Consider the following 15,906-nt stretch of genomic DNA (forward strand, 5'->3'; position numbering starts at 1 on the left):
CTTTGTGAACTGAAGTGCCAGCTCTTGCTGTGCAAAGGCCTCACTGAGGGGAGTGGTTTCTAGGAGGAACGGGGAGGAGAGGTTGCAACTGCTGTGAGATCCAGTGGGCTTCAGAGCAGTCATTTGAGGTCCACAGGGCCTACCCACAGGGCTTTATGAGGTGATATGGTCAACTCCATTGACAGATGAGAAAACTGAGGCACATAGAGGTGGTCACCTGCCCTGTAAGTGGCAGAGGGAGAATTTGAATGGAGCCAGGCTGGTGCAGCGTCATGCCCCAGACCCTCTGCCCCTGGTGCTGGAAGCAGCCTGTACAGTTCTGCCCAGCAGAGGGTGGGATGTTCTCCAAGGGCAGGAAGTGGGAAGTGGGAAAGAGGTGGGAAGGCTGGGTATCTGCAGAAGAATGTGTCCTCTTGTCTCTGGAGCGTAGGCAGTGAGCCGTGAAGTCATGGGGGCAAGCCTGAGAAGGCAGACAGGGTGATGGGAAGCCAACAGGTGGGAACTGGGGTTCAAAAAGGAATGATGGCCTCATTCTGGGCCTGAGAGCGATGCCGGGCCACAGCAGAAGTTTTCAGAGCTATGGTTCAGGATCATGGCCTTTGGAATAGACCTAGGGCCAGACCAGCTGGACCACCATTCGGCTCTCCGAGCCTCAGCTTGTCACTATGAAGAGAGGACAGCTTTCCCGTGGCATCAGTGTGGGAAATGAATGAGGTAGCATAGGTAACGTGCTTAGTGGGACCTAGAACATGGCGTCATACGTGATGTCATAGGCAGTCACACACGTGAGCCACGGTCATCATGACCGGCAGTGTGGCAGTCGGGGACCTGCCACACATTTGACTTTCACTAGAGGAAATCTTTTCTCCGTCTGTCAAGTGGGACCCATTGCAGGGCAGTTGTAGGGTCAGAGATCCAGCCCTTGGTCAGTGCAGCACCCGGAGGCCTGGCCCTCGGTCAGCGCAGCACCCGGAGGCCTGGCCCTCGGTCAGCGCAGCACCCGGAGGCTTGGCCCTCGGTCAGCACAGCACCCGGAGGCCTGGCCCTCGGTCAGTGCAGTACCTGGAGACCTGGTAAAAGTGAGCTGGTGTTATTCTTGACAAGGAAATAGAGATCAGCCACAGCCCTGCCCACTCAGACATGCTGGTCTGTTTCCTTCTAGCCTAGTTTGGTCTGTCTACATCTGTATATATTACCTATATTCCTGTGCACACTGTTTTGATGTACGGTAAAACCTGTGAGAGCTGGAACTTGTGTAAGGCGAAACCTGTCAGAGAAGGAAAATGTAAGTATTTTCCACTCACAGCATAGAAAAGTGGTAAGACTGCACCCTGTCAAAGGTGAAAAACTTGTGAGACCAGGAAAACCAAGGCAGTTGAAGTTGTCAAGGATTTCATTTTACCTGGATCCACAATCAGCACCCACGGAAGCAGCAGTCAAGAAATCAAAAGATGCGTTGCATTGGGCAGATCTGCTGCAAAAGCCCTCTTTAAAGCTTTGAAAAGCAAAGATGTCACTTTGAAGACTAAGGTGCACCTGACCCAAGCCATGGTGTTTTCAATCACCTCCTATGCATGTGAAAGCTGGACGATGAATAAAGAAGACTGAAGAAGAATGGACGCCTTTGAAGCCTTTGAACTGTGGTGTTGGAAAAAGAATATTGAATGTACCATGGACTGCCAAAAGAATGAACAATGGAAGAAGTACAACCAGAATGCTCCTTAGAAACAAGGATGGTGAGACTTTGTCTCACATACTTTGGTCATGTCAGGAAGGATCAGTCCCTGGAGAAGGACATCATGCTTGGTAAAGTAGAGGGTCAGTGAAAAAGAAGACGACTCTCAATGAGATGAATTGATACAGTGGCTGCAACAATGGGCTTAAGCATAACAACAGTTGTAAGGACGGCGCAGGACCAGGCATCGTTTCATTCTGTTGTACATAGGGTCGCTAAGAGTTGGAATGGACTCAATGGCACCCAACAACAAATACACCAACATTTTACCATGTGCCTGTAATTGGCCTAGCCATCCTCTCAGTGTTGGCCATTTCGACTGTTTGCAAGTGTTGTTGTAATCCTGAGGTGGGCACTCCTGGTTAGAGGGTCAGTTCTGTTTGCAGTCTTCTCCTTTTCCTGGTAGTTATTTAATGCCTGCCTCTCATGAGCCCGGACTGGTTTCCTTCTGGTTAACACACAGGAGCCCACGAAAGAGCTGACAGCAAGTTAGAAAGTCAGAGCGTCAAGGAGGGGACCAGGCCTGGCTTCAATTTTGTCCCTGTGGCCTGCAGAGCTGCAGAGCACACACATCCTTCAGGAGGATGTTGACTGCAGGGTGGGCAGGCAGGGCCCTTGGCGGCCTTGGAGAGGGGAGCTGGTAATTTGCTCAAGCAACTGCCTGTGGAGGACAGTGGTCGTGGTTGAGCTGAGACACTGAGAAGGAATAAAGAAATGAGTAGGTATTAAATACTCTCCTAAGTGCCAGCGCTTTTACACATCTCCTTGTATTCTCCTAACTGTCCTATCGGGTAGTATAATTATCCCCATGTTTTCTTTTGGGCAAGTGACACTAAATTTCAAGGATCTTGTTACCCAGAGATAGTAGTAGTGGGTTTGGCTGCAGATGGCAAAAGAGAATTTAATCTGCCATCCCCTCATGGTAGTAGTCCGGGGCTGGAACAGCGGCAGCTTCCCACGCACAAGGGCCAGGGCTGGGACAGCAGCAGCTTCCCACTCACAAGGGGCAGGACTCCTTCAGTTCTGGTGTGGGCTGGGCAGCAGGCAGAGGTGGGCTGGAGTAGGGCCAGGGTGGCCTGGGAGAAGAGTCTGGATTTTTTGGCTGGAATGTGACAAGAGTGGACCATGTTCTTCTCATTGCATCCTATTGGGTGGCACGTGGTGACAATTTTTCTCAGTCTGGTGATGCTAACTCTGATTGCCCGATTAAGAGGGGCCTCACTGTGAAGTTATTTTTTAAAATACTTGTAATCCTTAAGTGTTTTGTGGGGAGATACTTTGAGCTACATAACACCCCCTACTCGTTATTCTTTCACCCACTATTTCAGCATCTGTTGTTTCTTGCCTGGATTACTTACTACCATGGCTACCGAATGGTGATTTTCTAAACCTGTCATCCCTTCTCCATTTATGAGTTGGCATCCTATTGTAAAGAAGAGCTTCCTCTTCTCATTTATTTGTGCTTTTGTTCATGTACATCAGTGTAGACTCATGGTTTTCTGTTATTCAGTGGATCATAGTCCATTACTATCATTGCGTTTTTAATTTAGTTCTTAAATTATATACTGCTTATAATTCTAGGAGTTTTGACAAAGACATAGGGTAGTGCAACTGACACCGTCGTGGAGATACAGAACAGTTCCATCACACCGAAAAGCCCTCCGACCACTCTGAACCTAACCCTGGGAACCACTGGTTTGTTCTTTATCCCACCAGTTTTGCCTGTTCTAGAGTTTCATTAAAGGGAGTCACACAGTGGGTAGCCTTTTGAGCCTGGTTGCATTCACTGATGCATTGCATTTGAGATTCATCCCTATTGCTCTCTGTATCAGTGTTACATCGTTCTTTTTAATTACTGAGTAGTATTCCATGGTAGGGACATGCCACAGTTCGTTTGTACGTTCACCTGTGGAAGGACATTTGGGTTGTTGCTTAGTTTTTGGCAACTGTGAATCAAGCAACCATAAACTTTTGCATATACAGGTTTTTGTGTGAATATAACTTCATTTTTCTTGGGTAAATACCTTGGAGCATGATTGCTGGGTCATATGGCAAGTGTATGTTTATCTTGCAAAGAATCTGCCAAACCAATGTACAAAGTGGTATACTATTTTGTATTCCTACCAGAACACAGTTGCTCTCTATCCTTGCCAGCAGTTGGCATTGTCGTTTTGTAAACTGTTTGAGGAGTATGTACTGACATGTGCAAAGAGCTGGAGATGGAAAACCAAAAGGGAAGAACATGCTCGGCGTTTCTCAAGGTGAAAGAACTGAAGAAAAAATTCAAACCTCGAGTTGCAATAGTGAAGGATTCTATGGGGAAAATATTAAATGACACAGGAAGCATCAAAAGAAGATGGAAAGAATACACAGAGTCATTATACCAAAAAGAATTAGTCGATGTTCAACCATTTCAAGAGGTGGCATATGATCAGGAACTGATGGTACTGAAGGAAGAAGTCCAAGCTGCTCTGAAGGCATTGGCGAAAAACAAGGCTCCAGGAATTGACGGAATATCAATTGAGCAGCGCTGGAGGTGCTCACTCGTCTATGCCAAGAAATATGGAAGACATCTTCCTGGCCAACTGACTGGAAGAGATCCATATTTATGCTTATTCCCAAGAAAGGTGATCCAGCCGAATGTGGAAATTATAGAACAATATCATTAATATCACACGCAAGCAAAATTTTGCTGAACATCATTCAAAAATGGCTGCAGCAGTATATCGACATGGAACTGCCAGAAATTCAGGCTAGTTTCAGAAGAGGATGTGGAACCAGGGATATCATTGCTGATGTCAGATGGATCCTGGCTGAAAGCAGAGAATACCAGAAGGATGTTTACCTGTGTTTTATTGATTATGCAAAGGCATTCGACTGCGTGGATCATAACAAACTATGGGTAGCACTGCGAAGAATGAGAATTCCAGAACACTTAATTGTGCTCATGAGTGACCTTTACATGGATCAACAGGCAGTTGTTTGGACAGAACGAGGGAATACTGATTAAAGTCAGGAAAGGTGTGCGTCAGGGTTGTATTCTTTCACCATACCTATTTAATTTGTATGCTGAGCAAATATTATGAGAAGCTGGACTGTATGAAGAAGAACAGGGCATGAGGATTGGAGGAAGACTTATTAACAACCTGCGCTAAGCAGATGACACAACCTTGCTTGCTGAAAGTGATGAGGACTTGAATCACTTACTGATGAAGATCAAAGACCACAGCCTTCAGTATGGATTGTACCTCAACATAAAGAAAACAAAAATCCTCACAACTGGACCAATGAGCAACATCATGATAAACGGAGAAAAGATTGAAGCTGTCAAAGATTTAATTTTACTTGGATCCACAATCAACAGCCATGGAGGCAGCAGTCAAGAAGTCAAAAGACCTATTGTACTGGGTAAATCTGCTGCAAAGGACCTCTTTAAAGTGTTGAAGAGCAAAGATGTCACCTTGAAGACTAAGGTGCGCCTGACCCAAGCCATGGTATTTTCAATAGCATCATATGCATGTGAAAGCTGGACAATGAATAAGAAAGACCAAAGAATTGATGCCTTTGAATTGTGGTATTGGTGAAGAATATTGAATATACCATGGACTGCCAAAAGAACGAACAAATCTGTCTTGGTAGAAGTACTCTAGAATGCTCCTTAGAAGCATGGATGGTGAGACTACGTCTGACATAGTTTGGACATGTTGTCAGGAGGGATCAGTCCCTGGAGCAGAGTACAGGGTCAGCAGAAAAGAAGAAGACCCTCAACGAGGTGGATTGACACAGTGGCTGCAACAATGAGCTCAAGCATAACAATCGTGAGGATGGCTCAGGACCGGGCAGTGTGAGTCAGAACCAGCTCAATGGCACCTAACAAAAAACAACAACTGACATCTTATCGTGGTTTAGCTTGAGTTTCCCTAATGACTAATGATGTTGAGCATCTTTTCATGTGCTTATTTGGCATGCCTGCATCTCCTTTAATGATATGTCTGTTCAAATCTTTTGTTCATCATTTTATTGTTTATTTTCTCATTGTGGAGTTTTGACAGTTCTCTGAGTCTTAGCAGAGCAAAAGGTTTTCATTTTTCTAAAGTCTGATTTCTCCATTTTTTTCTTGTACAGATTGTGCTTTTGGTGTCCCATTTCAAAACTGTGCCAAACCCAGTGTCACAGAGCATTTCTCCTGTGTTTCCTCTCGAACTTTTATGGTTCAACATTTCCCATTTGGGTCTGTGATTGAGTTTGAGTTACTTCTTCCCTAAACTTTGAGATGTGGCTCAGGTTCTTTTTGTGCACGGGGATTTCAGTTGTCCCAGCACCACTTGATGAAAAGACTACCCTTTCTCCACAGAGCTGCCTTTGTATCTTTGTAAAAAAATCACTTGGCTCTACTTGTATGGGTGTGTTTCAAGATTGTTTTTATTTCTTGTTTGACAGACAGTCCTAGTGCATCACAAAGAAGAGATCTGTCCAGGTTTTCCATCGAGTGAGATCCAGCGGCTACAAGAGCAGAACATAAGCTTGCGGAACGCTATTGCTCAAATGAGGAAAGAAATGGAAATGCTAAGTGATCAAATTCTTCCTTCTGCCTACCTCGGAGGAAAGACCTCAGATACAAACCAGGCTGATCCAAATGCTGCAGCAGATACTGCCACTCCTGGTGCGTGTGTGAGAGAGAAAGACAGAGATGGAGAGAGAGAGAGGCACAGAGAGAGACAGAGGGAGAGAGGGGCACAGAGAGAGACAGAGAGAGGAAGGAAGGGGGCAAGCGCAGATCTCTGCTAGGCTCCACATGATCTCAGAGTTGTATAGATTAACATCTCCTTTAATAAATCAAAGTATGACAGCTGCTTTTCCTCTAAGACAAACCTTGTCACTGGTTAGCAGAAGGGAAAACGGGAAGAATGCGTACATCACACTCAGGCCTGGACGGGGCTGTTAAACACGTTTTGTCACAGGCGCTCCCACCCGCAAGGGGGTGTCACGTGGTGTAGCTGAGGTGGGCATGCCACCCCTCTGTGCCTTGTTCATAGTGGAGGAGTCACGGGGGTCATGAATGGAGGGACAGAGGCCTGCTAAGGTCCCCATGCTCAGGGACTTGTTGTCTGCAGTGTGCGTAGAGGCAGGTGGGGTTGGTGCAGGGTGGGTGCAGTCATGTGCCGTGTGGTGTCCCTTCGGGCGGCGTCTGGCAGCATGTGCTGTGTGGTGTCCCTTCGGGCGGCGTCTGGCGGCATGTGCCGTGTGGTGTCCCTTCGGGCGGCGTCTGACGGCATGTGCCGTGTGGTGTCCCTTCGGACGGCGTCTGGCATGTATGTCTGTGGCCCCACAAGGTGATAACAGAGTTCAGAGAACAGGACGTAGCCGACGTAACTGGATTTAGTGAATGCAACAGCGTCCCCAACACAACATGTGTATCTCATGTCTCTTACATACAAAGTGATTGCGCTGCCAGGCGTGTAATGGTACAGTAAATTGTAGAGGGAGGTTATTTGCCCCAGCAAATAATATAGTGTTCACACCACATCCATATCACATAATGTCCTATTTCACAGAACAAATAGTGGCTGTTAAGTGATGCATGACTGTATTTGCTCCCCATCACTGGACCCTTCTTGGAGAACATGGAGGCTTAGCTGGTCTCCGTGTGGTGCCCTCTAGTGGCTGAGAAGGGAAAGTTTTTTTAGGCTGTCTTTGTTTCCTAGGGCCGCAGTAGCACAAGGTACCACAAGTGGGTGGCTTTAAAGGATTTGTTGTCTTACAGTTTCAGAGGCTAGGGGTCCAAATCAGGGCTTGATATTGAGGAGAGGATCCCTCCTTGTCGGTAGCCCTGGCTTTCCTTGGCGCCCTCTGGTCATAGACAGTCCTCACATGGTATCTGTCGTCCCCTTGTGTGTGTCTGTTCTGCTCTTTTTACAGGACACCTCTCAGAGGGCTAGATTTAGGACCCACCTACCCTGGTATGTGCTCATTAACATAACGAGAAAGCCCTTCTTTCTAGACAGGGTCATGTTTACAGGTACAGGGGTTAGGACTTCCACATAACTTTTGGGGGGGCACAATTGAATCCATAACACAGTCGCGGCCCATAGATAGCATGATCGCATGAAAACAGTTGTGAGGTTGGGTAGGGAGGGGAGGACAGGATGGCGAGCAAGCAGGCCTGAGAGGGCAGGTAAGTGCTGTGCCTCTGTGCTGTGGATGTGTGTACCCCTGTGTGTGTTTATGAGCTTTTTCTTTTTCTTTTTTTTTTTTTATCTTGGCAGATTATGTTCTGGGCCTTGAAGCAGAAATACGAAATCTAAAGCATAAATTTAAAACACTAGAAGAACAATTAGAAGATGTGTTAGATCCTCCAAAGATGTCATCCTATGCTGAAGTTCAGCCCAGCATCTGTGCTGCTGACAGCACTGTTGGTGGGAGTCCTGTCTCGTGGGGTGGGTGTGACCAAGGGTTCCACCTTGCCGGCCTGCCTCTTCCTGGTCTTCGGTTCCAGTGGGCAGGCTTTCCTCGAGTCTTTGCCCTTGTTGGTGTTTCTGGGTGATGGGCAGCTTTAGCACCCAGGCTGGGATATATACATAGAAACAAACAAGACAAGACAGGGAGCTCACTGCCAGGTTACCCCTTGAATCCTGAGGTCCCCTCATCCTCACCTTTCAGAATCATCTCATAGTTGTTTTATGTGTTTTGTCCTTGGCGTTTCGTTGTAATTAGCAAGAGCAAGAAGGTGGCGTGCACATACTCCATCTTGTCCAGAACCGGAAACTTAAGTCAGCTTCTGATTGCTAAACCTACTTGCACTTCTGGAGTAAACCCAACACGTTGTGATATATTCTTCTTTTTATATGTTGCTGGATTTGGATTGCTAATATCTTGCTTAGAATTGTTATATTTAGTCCATGAGTGAGACTGCCTGTAATTTTCCTTTCTCATAATGTCCATGTCAGGTTTTGGGATCAAGGTTATCCTGGCCTCATAAGTGTGTTGGGAAGTGTTCCCTGTTTTTCTGAAATAGTTTGTATCAGATTTACATTAATGTTTTCTTAAATAATTGGTAGAATTCAACCTTGAAACCTCCTGGGCCTGGAGTTTTCTTTGTGAGAAGGTTTTAAATCGTGAGCTCAGGTTTTCTTTGTAGTTAACAGGACTGTCCAGAATTTGGTGTGTCATTTTTAATATTTTACTAGGAAATTGTCCATCTGATCTAAATTTTTAGATAAAAGGTCACTTAAAGTATCTATGATTTTTAAAATGTGTATAGGATCTGAAATGGTAACACCTTTTTTCATTCATTATCTTGGTTATTTCTACTCTCTCACTCGCTGTCTTTTTCTTGCTTAGTCTTACAAGGATTTATCTTTTTTTAAAATAATTTCAAAAAATCAACTGTTGATCTTGTTGATCTTCTATTATACATTTATTTTCTATTTCCTCAATACCTAATATTAGCTTTATTCTTTTCCTCCTGCTTTATTTGATTTTGATTTGGTTCTTTATCTCATCTTCTGAGATGCGTATTTCAGCACTCTGATTTTCGGCTTTTCTACTTGTCTAAAATAAGCATCTAAGGCTGTTAATACCTCTGAAAGGACAGCCTTAGATGTATTTCTTAAGTTTTGATAGGTAGTGTTTTTATTATTATTCTGTCATATCTATCTTACTATCCATGGTGATTTCTTCTTTGACCCCTGAGTTATATGGAGGTTTCCTCTTGATTTCCACACAGACAACCCTGTATTTAAGTGGAGAGGCTAGCACAGACTGGGATCCACTCGACACTTGACGGTGGTTGGGTTTTCCCTCCGTGGGAGAGAGCAGAGGGATGTTCCTGGATAACACTCGCCCAAATCCCTCAAGAGAGGGATGCATGAGTCCTGGAGACCTTGTGTGGTGGCCAGGGCCTGACGGATATCTTCTCTGCAGAGGGTCCTCCTCAGGCCGAGGTGGTGCCCACCGTGCTGGCATGCAGGAAGCTCGCGGGGAGGGTCCATCTCCTGGACTGCCTGGTCTCGGGGCTCCGACAAAAGGTAAGGCCGACCCGTCACAGCTCATGTTGTGCAGGCTGCCACCGGGTGGGACATGCGCAGGCTCCGAGCTGGTGGCAGGTGCGAGTCCCGGGGACCATGCACATGGCGTGGAATCTCTCGGGCAGGGTGTTGTGTGGTCAGCTGATCTCCTGTGTGTGTGTGTGAGTGTGTGTGCTGTACGTATATGTATGTGTGTGCATGTGAGTGTCGTGTGTGTGCCGTGTCGTGTGCCGTGTGTACCATGTGGCGTGTGTGTATGCATGTGTATGTGGTGTGTGTGAAAGTGTGTGTGCCGTGTGTGTATGCCATGTTTGTACTGTATACCTTGTGTGTGATCTGTGTGTCGTCATGTATGTGCTATAAGCCATGTGTATATGTGTGTGCATGTGTGTGTAGAAGTATGTGTACTGTGTGTACTGTATGCCGTGTGTCTGATGTATATGTGAGAATGTGTGTGTGTGTGCATGTGTGCGGTGTATGCTGTGTGTGGGGAGGGTCTGTAGAAGGCACTCAGTCAGACCCTGGTGACGAAAGCAGAGTCCTGGAGCAGGGAGGGCGGTGTGGGTGGGCAGGCCAGGTTCCCAGTGTCCCCAGGGACCCATGTGGCCCTCTAAAGGCTGAGCTGGTGGCAGGAGTGCTGACATTCAGGTGCTTGTCTCCCGTCAGTCCCCTTGCCCTCATTGGCCCGAGGGCCAGGTCATGGTCAGACAAGGCTGGCCGCTTCCCGAGTCCCAGCACCCCCAGTCCTGGTGCACATGTTGTATTGCTGCACGTTCATAGTATCTATTTTTACAGTGAGAACTTTCTTCCCATTTTCAGGTCTTTAAACAGAGGGTCTGTTTATTTTCCATCTGTCCATGACGGTCAGAGCAGTCCATGACAGTTGAAGGCTGCTTAGTTTAAAAATATTTCCCAATTTTAAATATTTTTTGTTTTACGCTTTGGTTAGTTTTTCTCCTAGGGATCAGGGCGCAGGCATCATCGCCATCTCTGGGTGCAAAAGGCCCTGCCTCCCACACAGACCCTCGGAGCCCCTCTGACTCTTCCCCTGGGAGCCCACATGGTGGGCCTGGCTAGATGGAAACATTCTCCACTTTTCCCTGGGGGCGGGCGGGGGGCCCTGGAAGGGAGGCGTCCTCCCTGACTCTGTGTGGCACTGCCTCAGGCAGCCACTCATGGCGCCCTCCTGGATGGCCCCATCCTAAGGTGGTGCATGGCCTGATACGAAGCCGAGCCTTCCACCTTGGCTCCTTTAACACTTTACCAGGATTTGTGCTGGTGCTAGAAAAACAGACTTTTCAGATGAATTATTTTCGCCATGATAAGTCGTGTTCCCAGCTCTCACGAGAGCTGCCACGCTGAGGAGGCTTATGGAGGTACAGCTCACACACCTCCTGGCTCACACGCCTCCCGGCTCACCGCTTACAGTGACACTCAGCGGCCTTAGCGCATTTGCAGAGCTGTGTAACCAGCACCACAGTCAGCTCTAGAACATATTATCACCCTAGAAAGAAACTGTGCCTACCCATTTCCCTCCAGCCTCCCGGTCCCAGCCAACTACTAATCCACCTCTGTCTCTGTGGATTTGCCTGTCATGCACAATGCACCCTTCTGTGTCTGGCTTCTTTCACTCAACATAACATTTCAAGGCTCATTCATGTCGTAGCCTGCATCAGGCCTTCATTGCTTTTTATGGCTGGATATCTGTACACCACATTTCGTTTATCCATCATCCGTTGATGGACATTGGAGTTGTTACCACCTTTTGGCTATTGTGAATAGTGCTGCAGTGAACACTCACATACAAGTACCTGTCTCGGTCCCTGCTTTCAAGCCTCTCGGGTGTACACCTAGGAGCGCAATTGCTGAGCCGTATGGTGATTCTATGTTCTGTCGTTTGAGGGACGACTAGGCTGTTTTGGCCAGCAGCCGCCCCATTTTATGTTCCCACCAGCAGTGGACGTAGGTTCTGATTGCTCCACATCCTCACCAACACTGGGAATTGCCTTTGTGATCGTAACCATCTTACTGTGTGTGAGGTGGTTTTGGTTTCATTTCCCTGGTGACTGATGATGCAGAGCATCTTTCCTGTGCTTGTTGGCCACTTACGGATCGTCTTTGGACATGTCTATCCAGATCCTTGTCCATTTTCACATTGGATTGTCTTTTCACTATTGAGCTGTGAGAATTCTTTACATGTTGTAGGTATGAGTCCCCTCAGCAGATCTATGTTTTGAAAATTTTTTCTCCTTCTGTGGGTTGTCTTTTCACTTTCTTGATGGTGTCCCTTGAAGCACAAAAGTTTAAATTTTGACTAATTTTGAGGCAGAACAGAGTCACTGCCCTTTGTTCCTGTGGCCAGGGACTTCCCTCCTGATGGCCTCAGCCCCTCCCCCTCCCTGTCCCTTTGATGCCCCTCCTACCTACACCTTTCAGGAGGCCTCAGTTCTGCCTGGGATTCGGGTTCAGGGAGAATGTTTGAGGCTCCTCCCCATCGCCTTGGGGCCCAGTGCAAGCTCTGCCCCAGCTGCCCGCTAGCCCCAGCAACCCCGAGACTCAGCTGCCCCAGGTGCTTCACAGTCACAGTTGTGATAAGCAGACCCACCAGCTGGCCAGGGGCGGTGTCTTCCCCACTTCCTACCTCTTTGCTCTTCTCGTGTGCTTCCTGGCCTCCCTGGGACCTGCTCCCACAGACCTGCTCCGGGGACCTGCTCCGGACCCCTGAATCCTTCCTAACCCACCTCCTGGATGACTCTAGGTGCTGCAGAAGCTCCCAGAGATGGATGCTGTCAGGCTCCAGCTACCCCGTGAGGTAGACCATGTGCATGTGGAGGTCTTGGAGCTGGGCAAGCAGGTGGCCGAGCTGGAGAAGCATCTTGGTGCCACCAGGAAGGAAGGAGGCAAGGCAGTGGGAAGGACACCAGAGACCACAGCCCTCAGGAGACAGGTGAGCAAATATCTAGGGGTGGACAAGGACCCCTGCGGGAACTGTGACTAGGAGTGGACTGAAGCAGATGCGACACCTGGCTGCCTGCTCCGGAAAATCTAGGGCGTCCAGGTGTGGCTCGGTGTCCCAAGATGAGGGTTCAGACAGTGCTGAAGGACAGAAGTGTGGGCAGGGCTGGGGGGCAGGACAGGTGTCTGTACCTGCTGGAGAGTCATGCTGTCCCCAAGGCCCCGGGCTCCCAAGCTGCCCTGCAGTTCTGTGCCGGGGGCCTCGCCTGGTCTGCTGGCCCTGCAGGGTGGCCGCTCCCTGTGTTGTCTCCTCAGCATGGCTCATGTCTCTGCTCAGTGTGGAGCGCTGCTGACCCTCCATCCAGCAGGCGGGGCCTGGCACCTCCCCCAGCTCGGTTAGAGGAAAGGGGCGGGAAGTCATGCAAATGAGCAGAATTGAATAATTATGGTATCGATTTGCATGGGGGGTGACTACAGGGACTCGGCCACGGGCCAGCTGGCTCTCTGGGCCACGTTCCTCATATGCAGGATCCTAGGGAGCACTCCCCCACTCCGTGAACTCGGAGAATGCCAGGATGACCTCGAGTCACCCCTAGGGGACGTGGCACACAGGAAGCATGGGCGCCCTCCCTAACCAGGCTCACCAGGCACTCCCAGAACTGCTGCGCAGCCATCCATGCCCAGAAGGAAGAGGGCTACGCGGGGATGCCGGGCACTGGGCTGCTTCCGCTAGGGATGGTCATGGCATGGAGAGGGGTGACAGGCTGGGGTACTGCTGCGGCTGCATGCGATTGGATCTGGCTGTATCTGCAGGCACGTGTACTTCTAGCTGTGCCCCAGAGGGCCTGGAGGCAGACACTCCCAGGAGCCATGAGCACGTCCAGGCCCAGAGCTGAGCCTGTTTGTTGTGCACTCAAAGAGCCGGGCTCCGTGGAGTCGCTCCAAGGATGCGGGAACCAGCCTGGAAGGCTCCATGGAAAAACGGGGGCAGTCAGTGATGGTAGGAGGGAGGAAGAAGAGACCCTGCATCCACACATGTGTCCATGCATGCCTCCACACAGCTCCTGCATGTGGGTAGACAGGCAAGGAGGGTGCTCACCCTGCAGTGGAGGTCAGCTGACAGCATAGGGGCCCATCAGCCAGCTGATCAGAGCAGAATGGGGTCCAGCGAGAAACAGGGTATTTTACAGCCTCGAGTCTCTCCCAGGAATTACTTATTAATGACAGAGGGGAGAATGGTTCTTCAGTGGAGGAACCTGGTGGCCACCACCTTAACCTAGTGAACAAAGCCAGTGTCACCAACACCAGGACAGACAGACACCCTGCAGCTCTGCACGTTACTCACCACAGGGGACACAGCATCCCTTCTGGGGCTCCTGCGAAGGCACAGGCCCTGGATGTAACCACGAGGATGTGTCAGACGAACCCACAGTGAGGGACATGCTACGAATGTCAGCGTCGTGAGGACGATGCAGGCTGAGGAGGGTTTCAGAGAAGGAGACTTAAGAGCCTCAACAATGGAATGACTGTGGGCTCCTGGGTGGTCAGGGACATTCCTGGGACACTGGATAGAATGTGAACGGGGACTAGACTGTAGGACTGTGTCCAGGTGGCACTTACGATTTGATGGCTATGTCACGGTTACAGAGGCTTGTCCGTGTGAAGTTGAAGACGTAAAGGGCCAGCGTCTCCAATGACCTGAAAGGGCTCAGGAGAAAGCATATGGGGTGAGGGGTAATGACACAAGCGGGCAGCTGCCACCCTGTGAACCTGGGTGGACAGCGCGCGGGGTGCCTCCTACTGCCCTGGCAACGCTTCTGTGAGTTGAAATTCCATGAACTAAAAAGCTAACGCCACCCCCTGCAGGCAGAGACATATGCAGAGCGGGAGAGCCTCTCTGCCTGGCTTCTCTGTGGGCCTGCAGCTTCGCCTTTGTACTGTGATCCTGGGGGGACAAGAGACTGGTGGGGGACGAGAGACCAGTGACTGGATAGACAGACCCTGGCATGGAGCCTCCTGCTCCTGGGGTTGCGGAACCACAGCGTTGGGCCTGGCCGGCTGCGTGTGTTCTGGTCACCAGGGGGCAGTGTGTCGCTGTTGTCCAACGTCATTGCCAGCTGAGGGCAGCGATGTTTGCTGGACCACCTGGGACATGAGAAGGTGCAGAGCCCCGCTGCTGACCCTGACAGAGGGGTCATCTGTGGAAACAGAATTTCAACAAACCAGACTCTCCTTATAATTGTCCGGGTACGTCGGAACATCGTCCGGTCCTCACCAAGATGCTGAGTTTGAAAGCAGACCAGGGCCAGGCCTCTGGGGTCAGGGGGTGTGGGCCTGCAGCTCCAGACATTCAGCTTGGGTCATGGAATCAGTCAGTACTCTGGCGAGGAGCTGTAGAGAGGCATCAAAGTAAACTGAGAACTTGACTAGACAGTGATGCCCAGGGAGGCAGCCTCCTTCTGTGACCTCCCAGACATGGGCAGAGGCTTGCCAACAGGCCCCCACACCCAGCCTCTGACCAAGAGGCTGGCTCCACCGAAGCTGGAGCCAGAGCCTGAGCTGGCCTCCACAGCCTGTCCAGCTTCAGGGGTTCTGCTTTTGAAGGAATTTTGTTCTAAACCTCTACCTGTTTTGAGGTATTCTAAGTTTCAGCCACTAGGACTTCTCTTTTCACATCAAATAGCCCACAGGAAGGGTCCCCTCCCCTCAGCTGTCCCCTCCTCACAGGCCTGGGTCCCCTCCCCTCCACTGTCCCCTCCTTACAGGCCTCTTTCCCCTCCCCTTGCACTGGCTCATAGCTGGCCATGCAGAAAGGCCGTGACAGTTTCCCCACAAATCTGCCTTCCTGTCCCTCTGGGACCCTGGAGGAGAGCTGGGCCCTGGATGTGGAGTGGCTCCAGGTGCCTTTCCCCCAGATCTGCGCAGCCACGAGCACGGTGGCTGCCCAGAGCCTGCCAGGGCTGTGGTAGTGCTCCTTTGGAGAGAGGATCTGCAAGTCACATCCTGAGGGAGTGAGTGAGGTTGTGGAGACCAGCCAGGATGAGGATGGGCCACGAGGTCGTGGGCCTGTGTGCCGTGGGGCTGTGGGGCCGCAGTACTGCCTTGCTCCAGAGGGCCTCAGGCTGGCACGGCCAGCTCTGTTGTCCGTGTTACTCTGCCCTCCCTCTCTGTGGTGTGTCACCCTGGCCT

General features: G+C 49.8%; 1 protein-coding gene across 7 annotated transcripts in view; it reads left to right on the top strand.

Moving 5' to 3' along the window:
- FASN (fatty acid synthase) overlaps positions 1-15,906 on the top strand; it is a 132,780-nt gene that overhangs the window by 33,396 nt on the left and 83,478 nt on the right. For 5 of the 7 annotated variants that reach the window (XR_010318257.1, XM_064270470.1, XM_064270476.1 and 2 more), the window contains exons 11-14: positions 6,176-6,398; positions 8,002-8,172; positions 9,659-9,762; positions 12,521-12,709. Coding sequence is in view for 6 of the 7 variants with exons in the window: in XM_064270470.1 (XP_064126540.1) it covers positions 6,176-6,398; positions 8,002-8,172; positions 9,659-9,762; positions 12,521-12,709 (687 nt within the window). In the remaining variant the exon portion in view is untranslated. Of the gene's footprint in view, positions 1-6,175; positions 6,399-8,001; positions 8,173-9,658; positions 9,763-12,520; positions 12,710-14,797; positions 14,965-15,906 lie in introns of all 7 variants that reach the window. The other 2 variants (XM_064270478.1, XM_064270469.1) reach the window with 2 other exon arrangements.

The sequence above is a fragment of the Loxodonta africana genome, chromosome 18, assembly GCF_030014295.1.
Source record: "Loxodonta africana isolate mLoxAfr1 chromosome 18, mLoxAfr1.hap2, whole genome shotgun sequence".
Classification (NCBI taxonomy): domain Eukaryota; kingdom Metazoa; phylum Chordata; class Mammalia; order Proboscidea; family Elephantidae; genus Loxodonta; species Loxodonta africana.